Genomic DNA, 16,465 nt, shown 5'->3' with positions numbered 1-16,465 from the left:
TCTTATATATCTTTTTTACTCATCGTAATATGAGAAACGTCTCGTAACGATGGCATCATATAAATGCAAATGTAACATTGAACAATTGCAAAGGATACTGATGAAGTTTCTCTCCCATCCTTCCACCATATATAATTCGGTGACAAGCATATATCGGAAATACCAATAATTTAAAAAGGATCGTAGGCTTCGTATAGGATTAATCATTGTGTTAATCAATTAACAAACGATTATTACTTAAGCTTGATCAAAAATCAACCTTGGCATATAGATAAGACTAAACACTGACAAGTGTTTTTTTTTAAAGCAAAGTCAAAGGCTTGTTTTCATCAAACATATTTGCGGATGTAAAGAGAAATATGATCAGAGAAAAGGGAAGGTATGAATATATATAAACCGGGATATATATATTATGGAAATGTGTAAATACGAAATCTACAAAAGATTGTGAGATATATACTTGTCGAATTCATTCAGTGCTCTCTGCATCTCGGCATATTTCGCGAGATCGCAAGCCTCGCGCAACGAAAGCCACTCGTATGCCTGATGCTCATTCGACAATTTTACGGACTTGTCCGGATTGAGCAGCTCTGCCAACCAATAAATGACAATCTTCGGCATCCCGTTTACTTGATATGTCATCTCGTGCCTCGCGTCCTCGAAGATCCTGAGATCGCTCGACGTAAAGCCAGCCTCTTCCTGGGTTTCGCGCAACGCCGTCTCCATGTCGGATTCACCGGGATCGACATGACCTGGAGAGACATCAGTCGACTGTCAAAATTCAATTAAGCACGATCGATGCGGGGATAGCCTTTTAATCATTTGACAGGTCATTGAGCGAAGAATGAAGAGTATCGGGATGTACGAGTGGACACAGACCTTTAGGCGGTGTCCAGTGATGTTGCCCATATGACGTTTGCATCAAGAGAAACTGGATGGTATCTTGAAATCGGCGGAAAATGACGAGGCCGCAAGCACGTTGTTGCATGATGGACGATCTATTCTGTATTCTCCTCTAACCTCTATTCTAAATGTCTTCTCTATACTTCAAGTCAGCTGTTTTTCTCTAAATTAAATTCCCACTACTACCCTATTGTTGACATTTACCACGTGATTATACATGGTCGAATAAGAACGTCAATCATATTTTTATTCCGTGTCAATAAGTTGCTGATGGAATTAAAATCTTTAGAATGAAGAGGCAACACTTCGCGATAAAACAGAGTAAATGTTTAATACTTAATTACAGTATAGATACCTAGGTATTATAGTTTTTACAAAATGAATTTCTTTTTTTTAAATATGATCAAGTGTCTTTTCCATGTTAATTTCACATTATATATTTTTTACATATATGTATCAGCTGATAAAATATACATACATATACATAAGAAATTATCGTTAATATTTTAATTTAAAAAAAATTGCTTCCATCTATTGTAAAGTTATAACTTGGAGCAATAATCATTAATCTAGAATAGACAGTTTTAAACTAAAATATTTTTTATAACATATAATTAAATAAAATATTTTTGATAATCGAGATGTACGATTGAAGTTTACTCTTGCCACAAAAATAAATTTAAAACACATACCACATGCATATATTCCTTGTCCATTTGTGCGATCTAATGGGCTTCTTGAAACTTTATTCTCTCATATCACTTTTTTTTCAAGCAATGGTCTTCAAGAGTGAGTTAAAGGAAATGCAGTTTTATTTTATAACATTGATATCGTATCAGCAATATTTAAGTTATCCAACACAGTTATTTATCTTGTTTCTTTTAAATTATCAGCCGCCATTTTTTCTGCCAATTTATAATTTAAAGTAAACTTAATGAAAGTGGAACTTATGCATATTGAAAACTTTATCGACTAGATACTTGTCATATAACAAATTCGTCTAATTCTAAGAAGCGTATAATGAGATGCGACGACGGCTTTGCTTTCGAGCGAAATATCTTTCCTATTTATTATACATCGCAATTATATATTATACACACACAAATTGAGTTAAAAAAAATAGAATTTAGAATCTCGAATTCTTTGTTACGCACTTATCAAATCGGATTGTAGAGATCTCGACAAAAAAGAAAAGAGAAAGGCGAAAAGAAACGATCGACAGCTCGCGTGTCGATAAACGCACATGTTTTGATAGGAATCTGAATCTCGGGAAACAATGCGTGTTATCATTTTATTATAAACGTTTCGCTACATTTTGGCTAGATACCGATCACCAGAAAACATTTAGCAAAGCTGTATGTATGTACCTATCTACAGAGACTGACGTGTATGTGTGTGTCGTGTATGTATAATATATGTATGTATATATGTATTCGTGTATATGTGCGTGCAGAGTAAGAGATGCACAGCTGTACGGGCAACCCACATACACACGCACGCGGAAGAAATATATATTTCACAGCGCGCTTATTTTACGTACAAAAGAAAGAAAGAAAAAAAAAAGATCACAAGAGAAGCTCTTCTCTCCGACGTTACGTAGTCGAATTCTAAATGTCGCCCGTGCAGCTCTGCGATTCTAATCGATTTCTTAATAAATTCTTTCTTCACGTGTGTTAAAATCCTGAATGTGTTCTTAGATTTATATCTCCTTCTCTTTCTTTCTCTCTCTCTCTCTCTCTTTCAATTGTTAATTTATACATTTATTTTTTCATAAAGCAAGCGAGCGAAGGGTGGGTTTTTATGTATAGATTACGGTATATAATTAATTCGTCTATATGCCAGGGGAAGGGAGGAGGGAGGAATTTATCATTAATGCTATTTGAAGGACCTTACGTTAACATTAATAATAATAATCACTATTATGATGTGTATGTCTGTGTATGTGTGTGTATCTCTATAGAGTCATTTTGTTACAACAACCGCTTCCGGATTACATTCCTTTTGTTCTTTTTTACAAGATGATAATGATGTTCAGTATTGTAATACTAACTCTGATTACGCTGCAGGAACAAACGAAACTTTCGATCATTATATCCTCTAGTCTAATTTTCTATAACAATGATTGGATTCTCTCTTTTTCTTAGAGGGGTATAAATGTTTGCGTTAAACTTGACTCTCTTTGTGAATCTTGATAATTACTATAATCGCTATTACTATGTCGTTATATTACATTATCTTGCTTATTGGTTGAAATGGAATAATCCGACGACACGAAACTGGTATGGTTATACACAAAGAAGGTAAGTCCCGATGCCAGTGCTGCGTTAATCATCGTAGCACTTAAAATCTTTATCAAGATGTTCGGTAACAGACAATTGGCGCCGATACTTAGTTGCTATCAGTCGTTTCACGATTCGCAACACGATGTACCGCGATTGTACATGGTGTCGGTGCGTTGAAGTTAATCCGTATTTCTCGTGTAGCAAGTGTTAGAAATGTGAAAAATCATTGAGTTTATATAGTATGTAAATAAATTAGTCATTGCCTATTTTAGTGTAACATACTTCATTAATCTTAGGCAAATATAAAAAGTTTGCGATACTCGAGTTCCAAAGTGTATGATCTTGGTGTGTGTGAAGTTCTCTCTCTCTCTCTCTCTTTCTATCTCTCACTCTCTCTCTTTTTCTCTCTCTATTAATTTAGTACCTTCGTAATATATATTACATACACCAAGTCTCTCTAGTTCGCTTCTACAGTGTACAGTGTAATTCCTAATTTTACTTCATTCAATTGCAAATATCTTTGCAAATGAAAGGATTTTAAATGTGTGTAATACAATATAGCCAATTACAATACTTAAATTTAATATTATCGTATTCTTCATGTAGAAATAACAGATCTCATTATTACTCTGAAGTAATTTAGGTTTATATAATTCCAACTCTTCGAAGAATGATGAAGTATTTGCGTGTATTATTCACATGAAATGCGAGTGATAACTCGATGGTATTCCTAAATTATATTAATAACTTCTCTGCTTCTCTACCTTCATATAGTATTGTGTATACTATATATACTTGTCGTCTCTATGATAGAAATAAAAATATTATTAATAATAATTATTATATGCTTTAATTGGCTAATGTCTATATAGTGCTGTGTATTTTCAAAAACTTATATTCTACAGATAAAAAAAAGAAGTAAAGTATCATAAAAATGTTCGAAAAAAATAAGCGTGCCGCACACACGTTGCGCAACACAAATTAAAATAGCTCAATTCCTACATATTCGTAATTGAATTATTATCCGGTTAATGCGTATGATAAAATGAAGGTAGATTCTCATCGACATATAACGCTACGCGTATCCCTCGATCAGCTTTTGTCAAATTGTTTACAGGCAAAAACGCGCTGGTAAAATTTTTCATATATAAAACGTAAGATCGGAGAAAAACAGGAAGTTATGGAGAATTCTCTTGACGTTGTAGATGCACTGCTTCTTTTCCCTTCCGCGAGAACGGAAATAGAATGCATTAGTTTATAATACAAGGAACATTGTTCCCGTGAAAGACGTAATCTATGTGAGAGATGCTTCATTAGGCACATTTGATGATCCGATTGGAATCTTCACGTTCCAATTCTACGTTAATCTTTCAGTATTTTCACAGCGAAGCAATAGCGTACGATTACACATTTCAGAAACATACTAATTCGAATGCAGACAGCTTCAACATCAAGAATAAACACAAGACATATAATACTGTTTAGAAATGAAGTTGACAGTTTATGATAGATGGATTGCTCAGGAGTCGGGAGGGCAGATCGACCTGTAAGCATGACACTAATTATTTTCGTTCGGATGCACGTTTCCCTGTGTTATCGACAATGAAAATTCGAAACTAATAAACTAATAGATTATTGTGTGTGTCTAACGCCAGCTTCTTCGTAAGTCAGGTCAGCAGGTCCGTCCATTTTTCTTATCTTTCATTCTATTTTTTTTTTCTTGCTCTCACGAGCGTCACGAGGACCCGACTTAGTTCTTCATTTTGGCACTCGGGAGTATTTTTAAATACGTATTAGCCGTCACGCGCGGATCACAGTTTCGAACTTTATCAACGAACCGTTAACAGCGGTACCTCCAATGTAGACGAGGGCATCTCTCTTTTCTCTCTCATTCTTCCTTTCCCTTTTTCTTTCATCTGACGACGACACTCGTCGACCTCGGAGGAAGGGAGGAGGTGGGCCAAAGGAAAATCGTTTAAACGAATATTTCTTGGGTATCGGATTCGGAGTCGGAGTCCCAGAAGAAGAAACAAGAGTAAAACTCCTCGGTGACTACCGCCACTTGGTGGCTACGTTCACGAGGTCGTTATGGATTGGCGCGATTGGCGGCTAGGGCGCCCGTAGCCGACAGTCACAGCTTGAGCTCGTTCGCGATCTTGCTGGCGATATTTTTGAAACCGATCGATGTGCCGGAGATACGCTTGAATCGTACCCCATTCAGAGAAAGTCGTGGCAGTTTGCAGACCTCGATCTCCCACTGCACCTGGCTGTCAGTCGCTGCTTCGCCGTGCGCGCACAACAAGAGAAATCGTTCGCGTTGCTCGTACTGGCATTTATTAGCGTCCAACACCTGGAATGACAATACAATATAATAATAATAATAATAATGTGATGTCTATTTCTGTCTTATACAAAAGCCCATCAAAATTTCATACTAAATCATAGAAAATGATGCACATATAAGCTCTTTATCTACATTTGTCTTGCCTACAAGCAATCCTCTTTCATTCCGCGTGATTTGCCTTTGCTTTTATAATATAAATGTACTTTTTTTCTTCTCGATACCTTTCGGATTTCAGACATAATTTCGTTAGGGTCTCGACTACTGGTAGTTTTCATACTCCACGTGAAGCGTAGACTGCGCGGCTTAACTTGTTCATCGTTAGTGGTAGCTCCGCTGTAACAAAAAGATATCTTAAACCCGTCCAAATTATATAATTAAAGCACGATTCCAATGTTTATAAATTACGGGGAGAGGGAGTAAAATGTTTTCTCAAAGTAATTTATGATAAAATTCTCTTTTATATCTCGTAAATGTTTCTTTCTATCTAACTTTAAGTGACAAGTAACAATTATAAAATCCGTACATTTCTTCCAGCGAATTTTACTTGTATATATTATCAGAAATCATTTTATATTAATATCAAGTTAAAAATTATAAAATGTATATGTATCGATTCTCATGAAATGCAAATTTTACAAAATGTATATTTAAAGCTTTAAGCTTGCGATTGGATATTAATAAACTTTTCATCCGTTTCTCAAAGAGAGATTCTACGTGATGCTGTGCTAAAAAGAATTCTTGCAAGCTGTCAATAGAAAATGTTTGGAAACATGATGTTAAGTGGAAATTTACTCAGAATCAAATTGTAAATAGTTATAACATACATGCGTGTCATGCAGATCATTTACCATCGTAAATTTAATCACACAATCTCAGTGCTGCATCATACATTTTACATTTATATAGTAAATGAAACATATTTAAAATGAGTGTTACACAAAATTGTAAAATTTATGCGTGAATCATTGCAACACCTTGAATATATATCTATATCTCCGAGAGATATATTATAATCTATATGCGATTAATGAAACACGTGCGTAAATGACAATTAGTTACAAACAAAAGTTACAATGATTAATCGAACATTTTTCATACAGATGAAAAGATAGTATCTGGTATTAGTATTGAAATAATGTCTCTTTTCATAGATATTTATCTCTGAATCGGCAATAGCCAATTGGAGCACAATTTTTATTTACGTGTAGCTATTTGAAACGTCAAATAATTTCTTGAAATGAGCCATTTCGATGATATATGCATGCTTCAATGTAAAAATTTTATAAACAGATGAACAGGCATGCAACAAAACGATACATCGTACTGTTTAAATGAATGTGAGTACGCGAATTCCGTCAATGATGCAACGAACAGAGAAAGTTTGGATTGGTACGAGAAATCAAGGAACGAATGAGAGCGAAATTAAGAACACGTGGATCGTGGTATTTACGGTATGCGGCAACGTACCTCACTACTAGGTGCTTGGGGGGTACGGATGGGTCCATGGGGCTGAAATAACAAAACAAAGGCAAGTTGCTAACAAACACACTAAACATGATAAATTAATTAAATCGTCAAATATGTATAACAACCATCACCATCCTGTCACCATCGCACACTGATTATGACACATAGATCATTATTGATGCGATGAGTTCAGAGGATCTTTTTCGATATCATACAGTATTCTTATTGTCTTTGAATTTTTTCTTTCAAATAGGAATAAAAATTTAAAAAAAAAAGAAAAAAAATACGGAATGTGATGTATGAAATTTTCTTATGGAAACATTTATTGTTGGAAGGAGATAAATGTTAAATTAATTAAATTATATAACATTAATTGCGATTACAATCTTTCTTTTTTCGTTTTAAGGTAAATTATAATTTTTAATTTGTGATGTGTGTGTATGTATGTGTTAAGAGACAAACTTTCATATAAATAACCATGTTGCGTGAGTATAAAAAAAGAACCCAATTTTTACACACAACATTCCTAACGAGTTACATGCATCGTATAAAATAGTGTAAGACTCGTGTGTTTTCGCATTAAATGTCCTTTTTTATGCTATACGAGGATTCAGAAATAAATTGATACAACATATACAAGACAGTTTTTGACATATTTATTATAATGCGAAATTATTACTATTATTGCTCCTTAAAATTATTAAATAATATTTCTATCCTGTTAATTTTACGTAAGCTATTTACTGCTCTCCATAACGTAAAAGATATCTAAATTAGAATTTCTAAATTAGGTTCTTTAAATAATGTGGATTGACTATATATAAAACTGATAATATCCTAAGGATCCTCTGTGGATACTTGGACGGGCACGTAATTGGAGCGCAGCAAAAAGCATCGCTTAAAGACACGTTATATTTATATAATTTGCATACAAATGTTTTTTTTATCTCATATATATATATATATATATATATATATATATATATTTATATTTTGATATATTTAATATATGACGTGATCTCTCTCTCTCTCTTTCTCTCTCTCTCTCTCGCTCGCTCTCTCTCTCTTTCTCTCTTCGCTTTTTTCATTTTCATATACATTAGTTTATTATGAGTGGCCTTAGGTGTTATTACATATCTTATTAACTTTATATCTTCTAATATCACTTATGCTTCGATAAAAACATGATGATACAAAAACAAATTCTATTAATGACGACTTTTCAAATATTTATTAAGAATATATTATATCAAAATACTAAATATATCAGGATACATTAATTGTGCAATCTCGCAAGATGTAAATTAAAAAAAACAAAAAACGAAAAAAAAAGATTAATTAGAGAAACACTCTATATATCATACAATAGAAGTATAAATACAATTTCTTCAACATTCTTTGTATAAAAGAATAGAAAAAAATTATCAATGTCTTAAAAAATCAGAGACGAGTATAAGATTTCTCTGATTTGCTAAAAGTAAGATAACGCATATTTTGAGCAGCCCAAGACCACTTTATAGGATACGCTATGATCTGTCTTAATAAACATATAGTAGTAATAATAATAATAACAATTATTATTATTATTATTATTATTATTATTATTTGCTATATAACATGTAGATACTATTGCGTTGACCAGATATCATTTAATAAATGCTATATTGGCAATGACTGGTGGAAGGATTAATGCATCGAGATTTATCGTGTAATAACGAGATATTTGAAATACACAATATATCATATAGAAAAAGGCACGTATCTTCGACATATTAAGGTGTAACGCACATACACACACACGCGGTCACAACTCTCAAATTTATAATATACCCAAAAGTCAATATCTGCACTTAGTATTGAGATAAGATGTCAGATTCCGGATTTTAACAGCTGCGTACTACACTGTAAAATTTTCGTCCACGCATCAAAAACCGCTTTTTTGTTTCTGAATTAAAAAAGAAATAAGTATGTTGTAGAAATATACAGAAAAAATGATATATTCATATTTTTACGATAAATAACTTAAATAAAGGAAATTTATGAAATAATAAGTATATTTAACTAATCATCTTCTTTCTTGGTCAAAAGCTATAAATAATAATTAATTTAATTGGATTTATTATATCACATTGTACTAAGCACAGTATCGCTCATTGCCAAGTAAAAATTAATACCTATCTTCATTGTGTCATAACAACAAGATTATCAGAGACATAATATACGTGCTCGAATATTGTATATTTCTAATAATTAAACGATGATGTACAATGTAGATTAGGATACATTAATCAATATACAAATAAATCAAATACCAATTATGGCCTGTCTTGTTCGAATAACATGTTCTATTGTGTGTCACGCGTTTTCAATAATTTATACAATTTTATAAATGAATATATTTATCAATAGAATAGAAATAAATTAAAGCAAGGTGGGTAAAAAAGTCGAAATTGCCGTTCATTGCAATCAAATAGCACTCTATGATTAATTCATTAGTCAGTTTTGAGATCAGCATCGGAACAGTATTTGTAACTGCCGGTATATGTAAAGAAATGAGGAAAAAGATTTAATAATACTAAATATAAAAAAAAAACTTTTGTGCAATCTGTTGCTATTTGTTTACAGAATCTCGACAGTGTGGAATTCCTTCTCCCAATAAAAAAAATATGGTGTACTTGATTTTTGTTATCGCATATTAAGAGGCATGTACATTAATCATGTGCATTAATCATAAAAAAAATAAAGTGGAATGCCTGATATAGTTCTTGCACATCTCCATATTTACTTCCGTTCGATTGTAATATATTTGTAGTTTGCGTCAACTCTCTTAAGTAATAAATGCAATCATACTAATTAATTTTAAATTAAATAGAAAACGCAGAAATTAGTCCAGAAAATAATATAAAAGCGTGAAATATATGTTGCAAAATTATCATATTGTGAATATAAATCGAGTTAGCTTTTTCATCTTAGGTTTTTTCACCTTCTTGCAAAGAGAAATACTATTGTATTAATATTATAATTTCAGTTTCGAGTTACTTATTATAATAGTTTAATTCGAATTATTTATTATAATTTTTCCAAATTATCTGTAAATAACATGAAAAGCCACAATATCTATTATAAAACAAAAGTAGCTCAATCTACATGTCAGTTTCTATACAGACACCATATGTATATGATAATATACATATCCATTCGTTTTAAGAGATACATTTCCTTTTGAATCCCATTTAAGTAAAAAAATCGAAATAAGAAGCCAATGTTTTATAAAGTTAATTATAATAATATTGTAAAAAAAGAAAAGAAAAAACCAGACATGAATTCCACGCTATCTTTGAGAGAAGGAATCTATGCTGGATATCAACAAAGAGTCAAAAAAAAGAAGAAATAAATAAAAGGGAAATAAAATAGTATACATATGAAACTTGGTCGACCACATGTTGTATCAAGTTTAATTAGCGGTATAGATAGAACATTTTATATTACATGAAAATATGAAAAGCATGCAGTATTGAGTGCACTGAGAATACGCTTTAATCGTTGGCGGTAGAAAAAAAGGTCTTATTACACGATACAGATTCTACATATAGTCTTTAAATGTTATTGCTATCCAACATATTTTCCTAAGAAAGAAAAAGGAAGAGAAGGGAAAAAAAAGAAAAAAGAAAAAAGGCGCTAAATAATGTTTTACAAGAGATATACAACATTATATTATCCTATATATTCTTCGTATTATATAATCTGCGAAAAAAAAAGAATCAAGAGAAAAGATTGAAACGAAATAAAACAATACATTGGTAGAAGGTGCGATTGCCATGGCGCGATATATCTGCATGCGGGGCTCGCTCTCATTTCAGCTCGTGGGAAACAAGGCGAGACTTCCTCCTTCACTTAAAAAAATCTGTCAAAGTACGAACAATCATATATGTACTCTGTTATCGCTAGAAAAATCTGTCTGTTCGTTCGTTAGTGTTAGTATAACTATACATTTTCCTCTCACACATACACACTCGCGCGCGAAATTTCAGTTTCTAGTGTTGTGTGACAGATTCATTATACTTTGATCACGTTAACAAGCATCTCCTATCGATTTCATCCCTCTGAGGGCAGTATAGAGAGAAAAGGGATACTTAGGATAGTAAGTAATACAAGAAAAAAAAACGAGGAACATGTGTAAATGTGTCTTTCTCACCATCGATAAAAAATATTGCAGAGAGATAAAGAAGAGTTTTCTATTCAAGTTTTAGAGAAAATTGTGTAAAAGACTTTCGCGTTATGTTTTGTATGCGTCGTATGATTTACAAGTAAAACTCGTTTCTCATCACATTCGCGGGGGATCGCTAACTTTAAACTAACGGAAAAACAATCTATGCCTGTCGCACATTCGCCGCTACGTAAAAATATTCTCGATGTTTAAAAAATATAATAAGTGTCTTTGAGAGAGCACATTTATTCTTAAACATTTTGGTGATTTATAATACTTTACGTCGGGGAAGGCATTTGTTATATCATCGCTATCTATCTCGTAAAAATGATTTTCTTTTTGCACTCTTTTTTTTATTTTACAAACCAAAGTGAGACAAAAATAAGCTAAAATCTTCGCGAAAAATGGTACAAAAATATACACAAGATATATTATCAAGGATTTTTCTCTGCTTAAATGGACGACGTAAAGTATGTATATATATACATACATATATAGTTATGAGGCAGAGGCTGAATTAGGAAAGGCACAGATTCCAGTGCTATATATCTAAGTGCGTAAGGCGATCTCCTGTTTTGTGATTTCAGGAAGACGTCACTTTTCTTTCTTTCTTTTTAATTATATAATACCACACATATGTATATACGTATATGCATTATACAAGGATGTGAGAAACCGGATATAAACGTAAATACGTATATCACATATATGTCAAGATTACGCACAATGTATGACGATATATGTAAAAAGTTCCTAAAAAATGTAGTCTCTATACATTGAAAACTATCTTGAAAACCACAGAATAACGGAGTTGAGTTTCTTTCTTCTCATATATATATATATATATATATATATATATATATATATATATATAATATATAATATATATGCAATCACACAATATCCGTTGAGCAGTTGACCGTTTTTTTCGCTCACGACATCAGTCAGCACATCAGTCGTGTTTAAAACCCGTGTCTCTATGGCCTTTCGCTTGTCGGAAGGAACTCGAGAGATGAAGCGAAGCTTATACAGTTCACGGCCTGCAGCATATAACATATATAACCGGTATGAATTAATTAATAGTGTAGAAACGTCAAAGGGATTATTCTGATGCACCAATGGCTATGGATACCGTCAATTCCGCAATATTTCCATTATTTCCGTTATTTATGTACATCAGGAGATGATGAGTACAGTGACCATATCATGAAAGTGAGAGAATTCAACGGCTCTTTATACAACGGATTTGTATATAAACACTCGTTATTCTGCAGTCTTCCATCCTCAGCTCCAAGCACTTTACATGTACGTGTGTGGTATACGCTGTCAATTTGCATTTGAATGTGCGATATGATATATAATTAAAAGTCCCATATATATATATATATATAAATATATAATTAATTATAAAATTAATTATATATATGATATATAATAAATCAAAGATATATGCCTCGCTACAATCGAGTGAGAAAAAGGGATGCACAATGAATATGCGAGGTGGCCTAAATTCAGCCGAGCAATATGTGTGCGTGTACATGTATGTATGTCTGTTATTTCCGTCAATCAATCTTGAGAGAATTTATCTTAAGCGCGAATCTTGTAACGATACGATCTTTAATCCACGACATAGAATACTAAATCAAAACTTTGTATAAGGAAGCGTTGTGTACATATCTTATGCATATAGAAGAGAGATAAAAAAAATATGTATATATATATATATATATATATATATATATATATATTTCTACTTAGAATTCGACTAAAGAGGGTACAATCTGTCAAGCAAATATTTATGGGACAAACAAACAATATCAATAGGTGAAGTACGCGATATATGCTTGAGGATGAAAATAGTATTATATGTATAAATATATGTAAATATAAATAAAGCTACGAACAAAATGCATAAGCTATATGTCCTGCGGCTTTCACTGATAATGGTCGCTGCTGGCTCATCGGATTTGTAACTAATATCATGTATAATATATATATATATATATATATATATATATATATATATATATATATATATGTATATATATATAATATGTAATTATACCAATATATAGAATTTCCAGAATTACATAGTCATTGTGCATCCTTAAAAAACAGAAACGTCATTTTTTCATGCAAACAATAAATACAATTTATCAAACTATGTCAGTATGAGATAGTATAGATCAAGTACGTATTAAAATCTCAACACTGATATGTTTAAGATGCTAAGCATGCACTGAGGGTCCACTGCAAAGCTGCAATATGTTTATGCTAGCACTCTCAGTCTGTACTCGCATATAAGATCGGATAACGTGAATATGAAAATTATTGAATATATTTTCTACTCTTGGGGGGGGGGGGGGGGGCATATATCGAGAAACAATTCAATGAATGAAAAATGGAAGAAATAAGAGAAATATAAAAAAAAGACATAACAAGATGTTTATATGAAATAAATTTTTTCATTTCCTTTGGTGTGTGATTATTTTGTAAAGCATGCAGTTATATAAAAAATGAGATTGAGATAATTCTTCTAATGACATTAGCATACTCTTTTAACGCACATATTTTTCTTGGAATAATATCTTTACTACTCTTGAGGTCTCTATTTGATCGTCGATAAATTTTCAAAGAAATTTCGTAGCTAATTAGGACAGTCGATTAAAAATGAAATTTAAAGTTACAAAAATCAATCTAACATGTATGTCTTATACGTGATAGTTGACTTAAATTGTAAAATGTGGATTAACCGTAAAGAAAATATTCGAACGACGGTGGAGTAATCTCGATCGTACACGTTATTGGCATGCTGTCAAATATCGGTAATTAAAATGTGAATTCAAATAATTATGAAACTTACCGTTTGGAGAATTTCGAGGATAACTTCGAGAAGAAGGACGGCCTTGCTAGAGGGCTAATCGCATTCGTGTCTTGCGTTTGTGTGTGACCCTAGAAACACGATATATTTGTATTAAATCAGCATGTGACATGAAATATATAGCAAATAATACTGTCAGTATAAATCGGACTATCTCTATACCTATTTAGTCTCAATTAATTTTCGAAATATCGAAATATTGACAATACTGGTATATAAACATGTCGAGCCTCTTATTCATCTTTTGTTCTTTGCAAACTATTTCTTTTTTATTTTACGAATATTTACCTGAGTGTGATTTCGCTGTGCTCTATTTTGGCCAGAATGAAACGTACTGCGACTCGGTACATTCCGTGGAAACGCTGGCGTAGTGGCTGTTGCCAGTCTGTTGCTCGCACATACACCCAAGCTAACAACAGACGATGATCTCTGTTTTAGTAAACTATAATCGTGTGATAAATATAAAGGCTAAGATTATCGGCGGCTTTATAGTTTTATGTGTATTACTGGCAATTTGCGGAGAGCGTATATACTACAATTGGTATCTAATTGGTTAAATTTAAGAGAAACTGTGGCATCAAGATGCAGAGAAACAAGTATAATAAGATAAATTGTTGTTCAATGTTATGCTGTGCGTATCAAATTCTAGAAATACTGTTGTGAATTTTCAACGCGCAAGCAATTTGTAGCTCACAAATGAAGCTTAGCATGTAAACGAAGCAAAATTCATGAGAAATAAGTTAATGATTAGTTTATATGATCGAGAGTATGCGGCAAAGTTACAGATGAACGCAATATGTTTCAATCGTTTGAAATGTAACTGCACATGCTTTAGAAACAGATGATTTCAAAAGTACGATTGTGCTATTCGTAAGAGAAATACGTTTGAAATACTACAATCGTGTGATTAGCAGCGAGATTATAAACATAAATAAATAGCTTAAATAATTAGTAATTATATATTATATTCAATAAATACTTATGATTTATATACAATAAATATATTTCTTAATTAATAAACTATATTACGATGTAGCGATCTTAAAAGATAACGGAAAAGTATGTAAAAAATATATAGATGCCTGTTCATATACTTGAAGAATCAAGTAATCGATATAGAATAAATGTTTCCTTAATAGATTTTGATTATGACAACATACTTCTCGAAATATAACATTGTATCTTCTCGAAATATATCATTATAATGTCCTATATGATTAAAAACTCACTCTAACTAATCAAAGTTAATCTAGTCAATTCTAAAAATTGCCAAGTGAATGAAGAGTGTAAGCATGAGATTGTATAATGAATGAGTGAGATATGTGTAATTTTATGGTGCCATAATCAAGCCTAAATGATTTATATACAAATAAAGAAGGAGCTGATGTAATTATTTAGAGATCTAGCAAAGTTTAATTCATGCAAATGAAAAAGAGAAAGAAGAGAGAAATGTAAGAGAGAAAAAGATAGAAAAGGAAGCAGAGAGAAATGAGAAAATGACCAGAAACTATCCTAGAGAAACCTATTTGGACAATCTTTTAAGTAGAATATTCGAAGAAATAGCGCTATCGTTTACGACGAGTCTTCCCATAGTCTTTTCAGACTATATTCGCGAGAAGCTAATACGATATCTGGGATACCTGGTTACCCTAAGAAAGTTAGTGGCCCAAGAAAGAAGTAAACATAAACGATAGAAGATATCCGAAATATACTTTATAAATATGCAGGAATAAGAGTATGCACAGGTTATTTGGTTCTTGTATTAGAGGGACATTGTGGGGGCCTGTACCTCTGCCTAAGGGGGTCAGCGGTGGCGAGTAAGGAGTTGTGGGCGTTGCGTGGTTGAGGGTCCAGTAGTGAATGGTCGCTGGGGGGTACACCACTTGAGGAACGGTGACCTGCGCTGATGCTCGCAGACTTCGTGTGACCCCGTGTCGGTCTAGTGCCCTCGCCCAGGCTGTGCACAAAACTAATCAGCAAATTGCCGGATTGCCTTATCTTCCACGATTTAATTCTATTTTCTTTTTCTTTCCTTTTACACAATAATAATAAAAGAGCAGAATTTTCTCAAAGCTGTATAGATAGAAGCAATATGGGGCGAGATCTGAGATTTACGAAATTTTCAAACATTGAAAATACATTTGATTACGTATTTATGTATTTTATATATTAATGGATTTTTCATTTCTAGATTAAGATAAGAGATTAGTATTAAAAATTTTGTCATTTATGTTTCAAGTAGTAATAAGTTGCTTAATTATTATATATTGTTAAAAAAAAAAAGAAAAATAAAAAAATACATTTGATAAATTTTCACATATTTATATTTATTAATTGTTCTCCAATAATTTTAAAAGATTTGCACATATATATGAATGTAA

General features: G+C 32.2%; 2 protein-coding genes across 19 annotated transcripts in view; both read right to left on the bottom strand.

The window, feature by feature from the left end:
- Positions 1 to 392: 392 nt before the first annotated feature.
- Apf (purine phosphoribosyltransferase family protein Apf) lies at positions 393 to 1,067 on the bottom strand. The gene is made up of 2 exons (XM_083081985.1): positions 880 to 1,067; positions 393 to 752 (listed from the first exon to the last, which is right to left on the bottom strand). The coding sequence occupies exons 1-2, from the start codon at positions 986 to 988 to the stop codon at positions 436 to 438; spliced, it is 426 nt and encodes a 141-aa protein (XP_082938111.1). The 5' UTR covers positions 989 to 1,067; the 3' UTR covers positions 393 to 435.
- Positions 1,068 to 2,180: 1,113 nt separating this feature from the next.
- Positions 2,181 to 16,465, bottom strand: part of LOC145961583 (serine/threonine-protein kinase MARK2) — a 103,437-nt gene continuing 89,152 nt past the window's right edge. For 12 of the 18 annotated variants that reach the window (XM_083081937.1, XM_083081924.1, XM_083081940.1 and 9 more), the window contains 6 exons: positions 15,874 to 16,053; positions 14,373 to 14,493; positions 14,067 to 14,155; positions 6,997 to 7,038; positions 5,751 to 5,862; positions 2,181 to 5,535 (listed from right to left, as the gene is read on the bottom strand). In XM_083081937.1, coding sequence (XP_082938063.1) covers positions 5,317 to 5,535; positions 5,751 to 5,862; positions 6,997 to 7,038; positions 14,067 to 14,155; positions 14,373 to 14,493; positions 15,874 to 16,053 — 763 coding nt within the window. In that variant the 3' untranslated portion in view covers positions 2,181 to 5,316. Of the gene's footprint in view, positions 5,536 to 5,750; positions 5,863 to 6,996; positions 7,039 to 7,630; positions 10,901 to 12,075; positions 12,244 to 14,066; positions 14,156 to 14,372; positions 14,494 to 15,873; positions 16,054 to 16,465 lie in introns of those variants that run through there. The other 6 variants (XM_083081927.1, XM_083081931.1, XM_083081933.1 and 3 more) reach the window with 5 other exon arrangements.

This window comes from Camponotus vicinus, unplaced genomic scaffold, assembly GCF_025532165.1.
Source record: "Camponotus vicinus isolate PSW18456_S1 unplaced genomic scaffold, iyCamVici1.0 SCAF_11, whole genome shotgun sequence".
Classification (NCBI taxonomy): domain Eukaryota; kingdom Metazoa; phylum Arthropoda; class Insecta; order Hymenoptera; family Formicidae; genus Camponotus; species Camponotus vicinus.
Note: the sequence above shows the minus strand (reverse complement) of the source record. Positions and strands in the feature narration are given on the sequence as shown.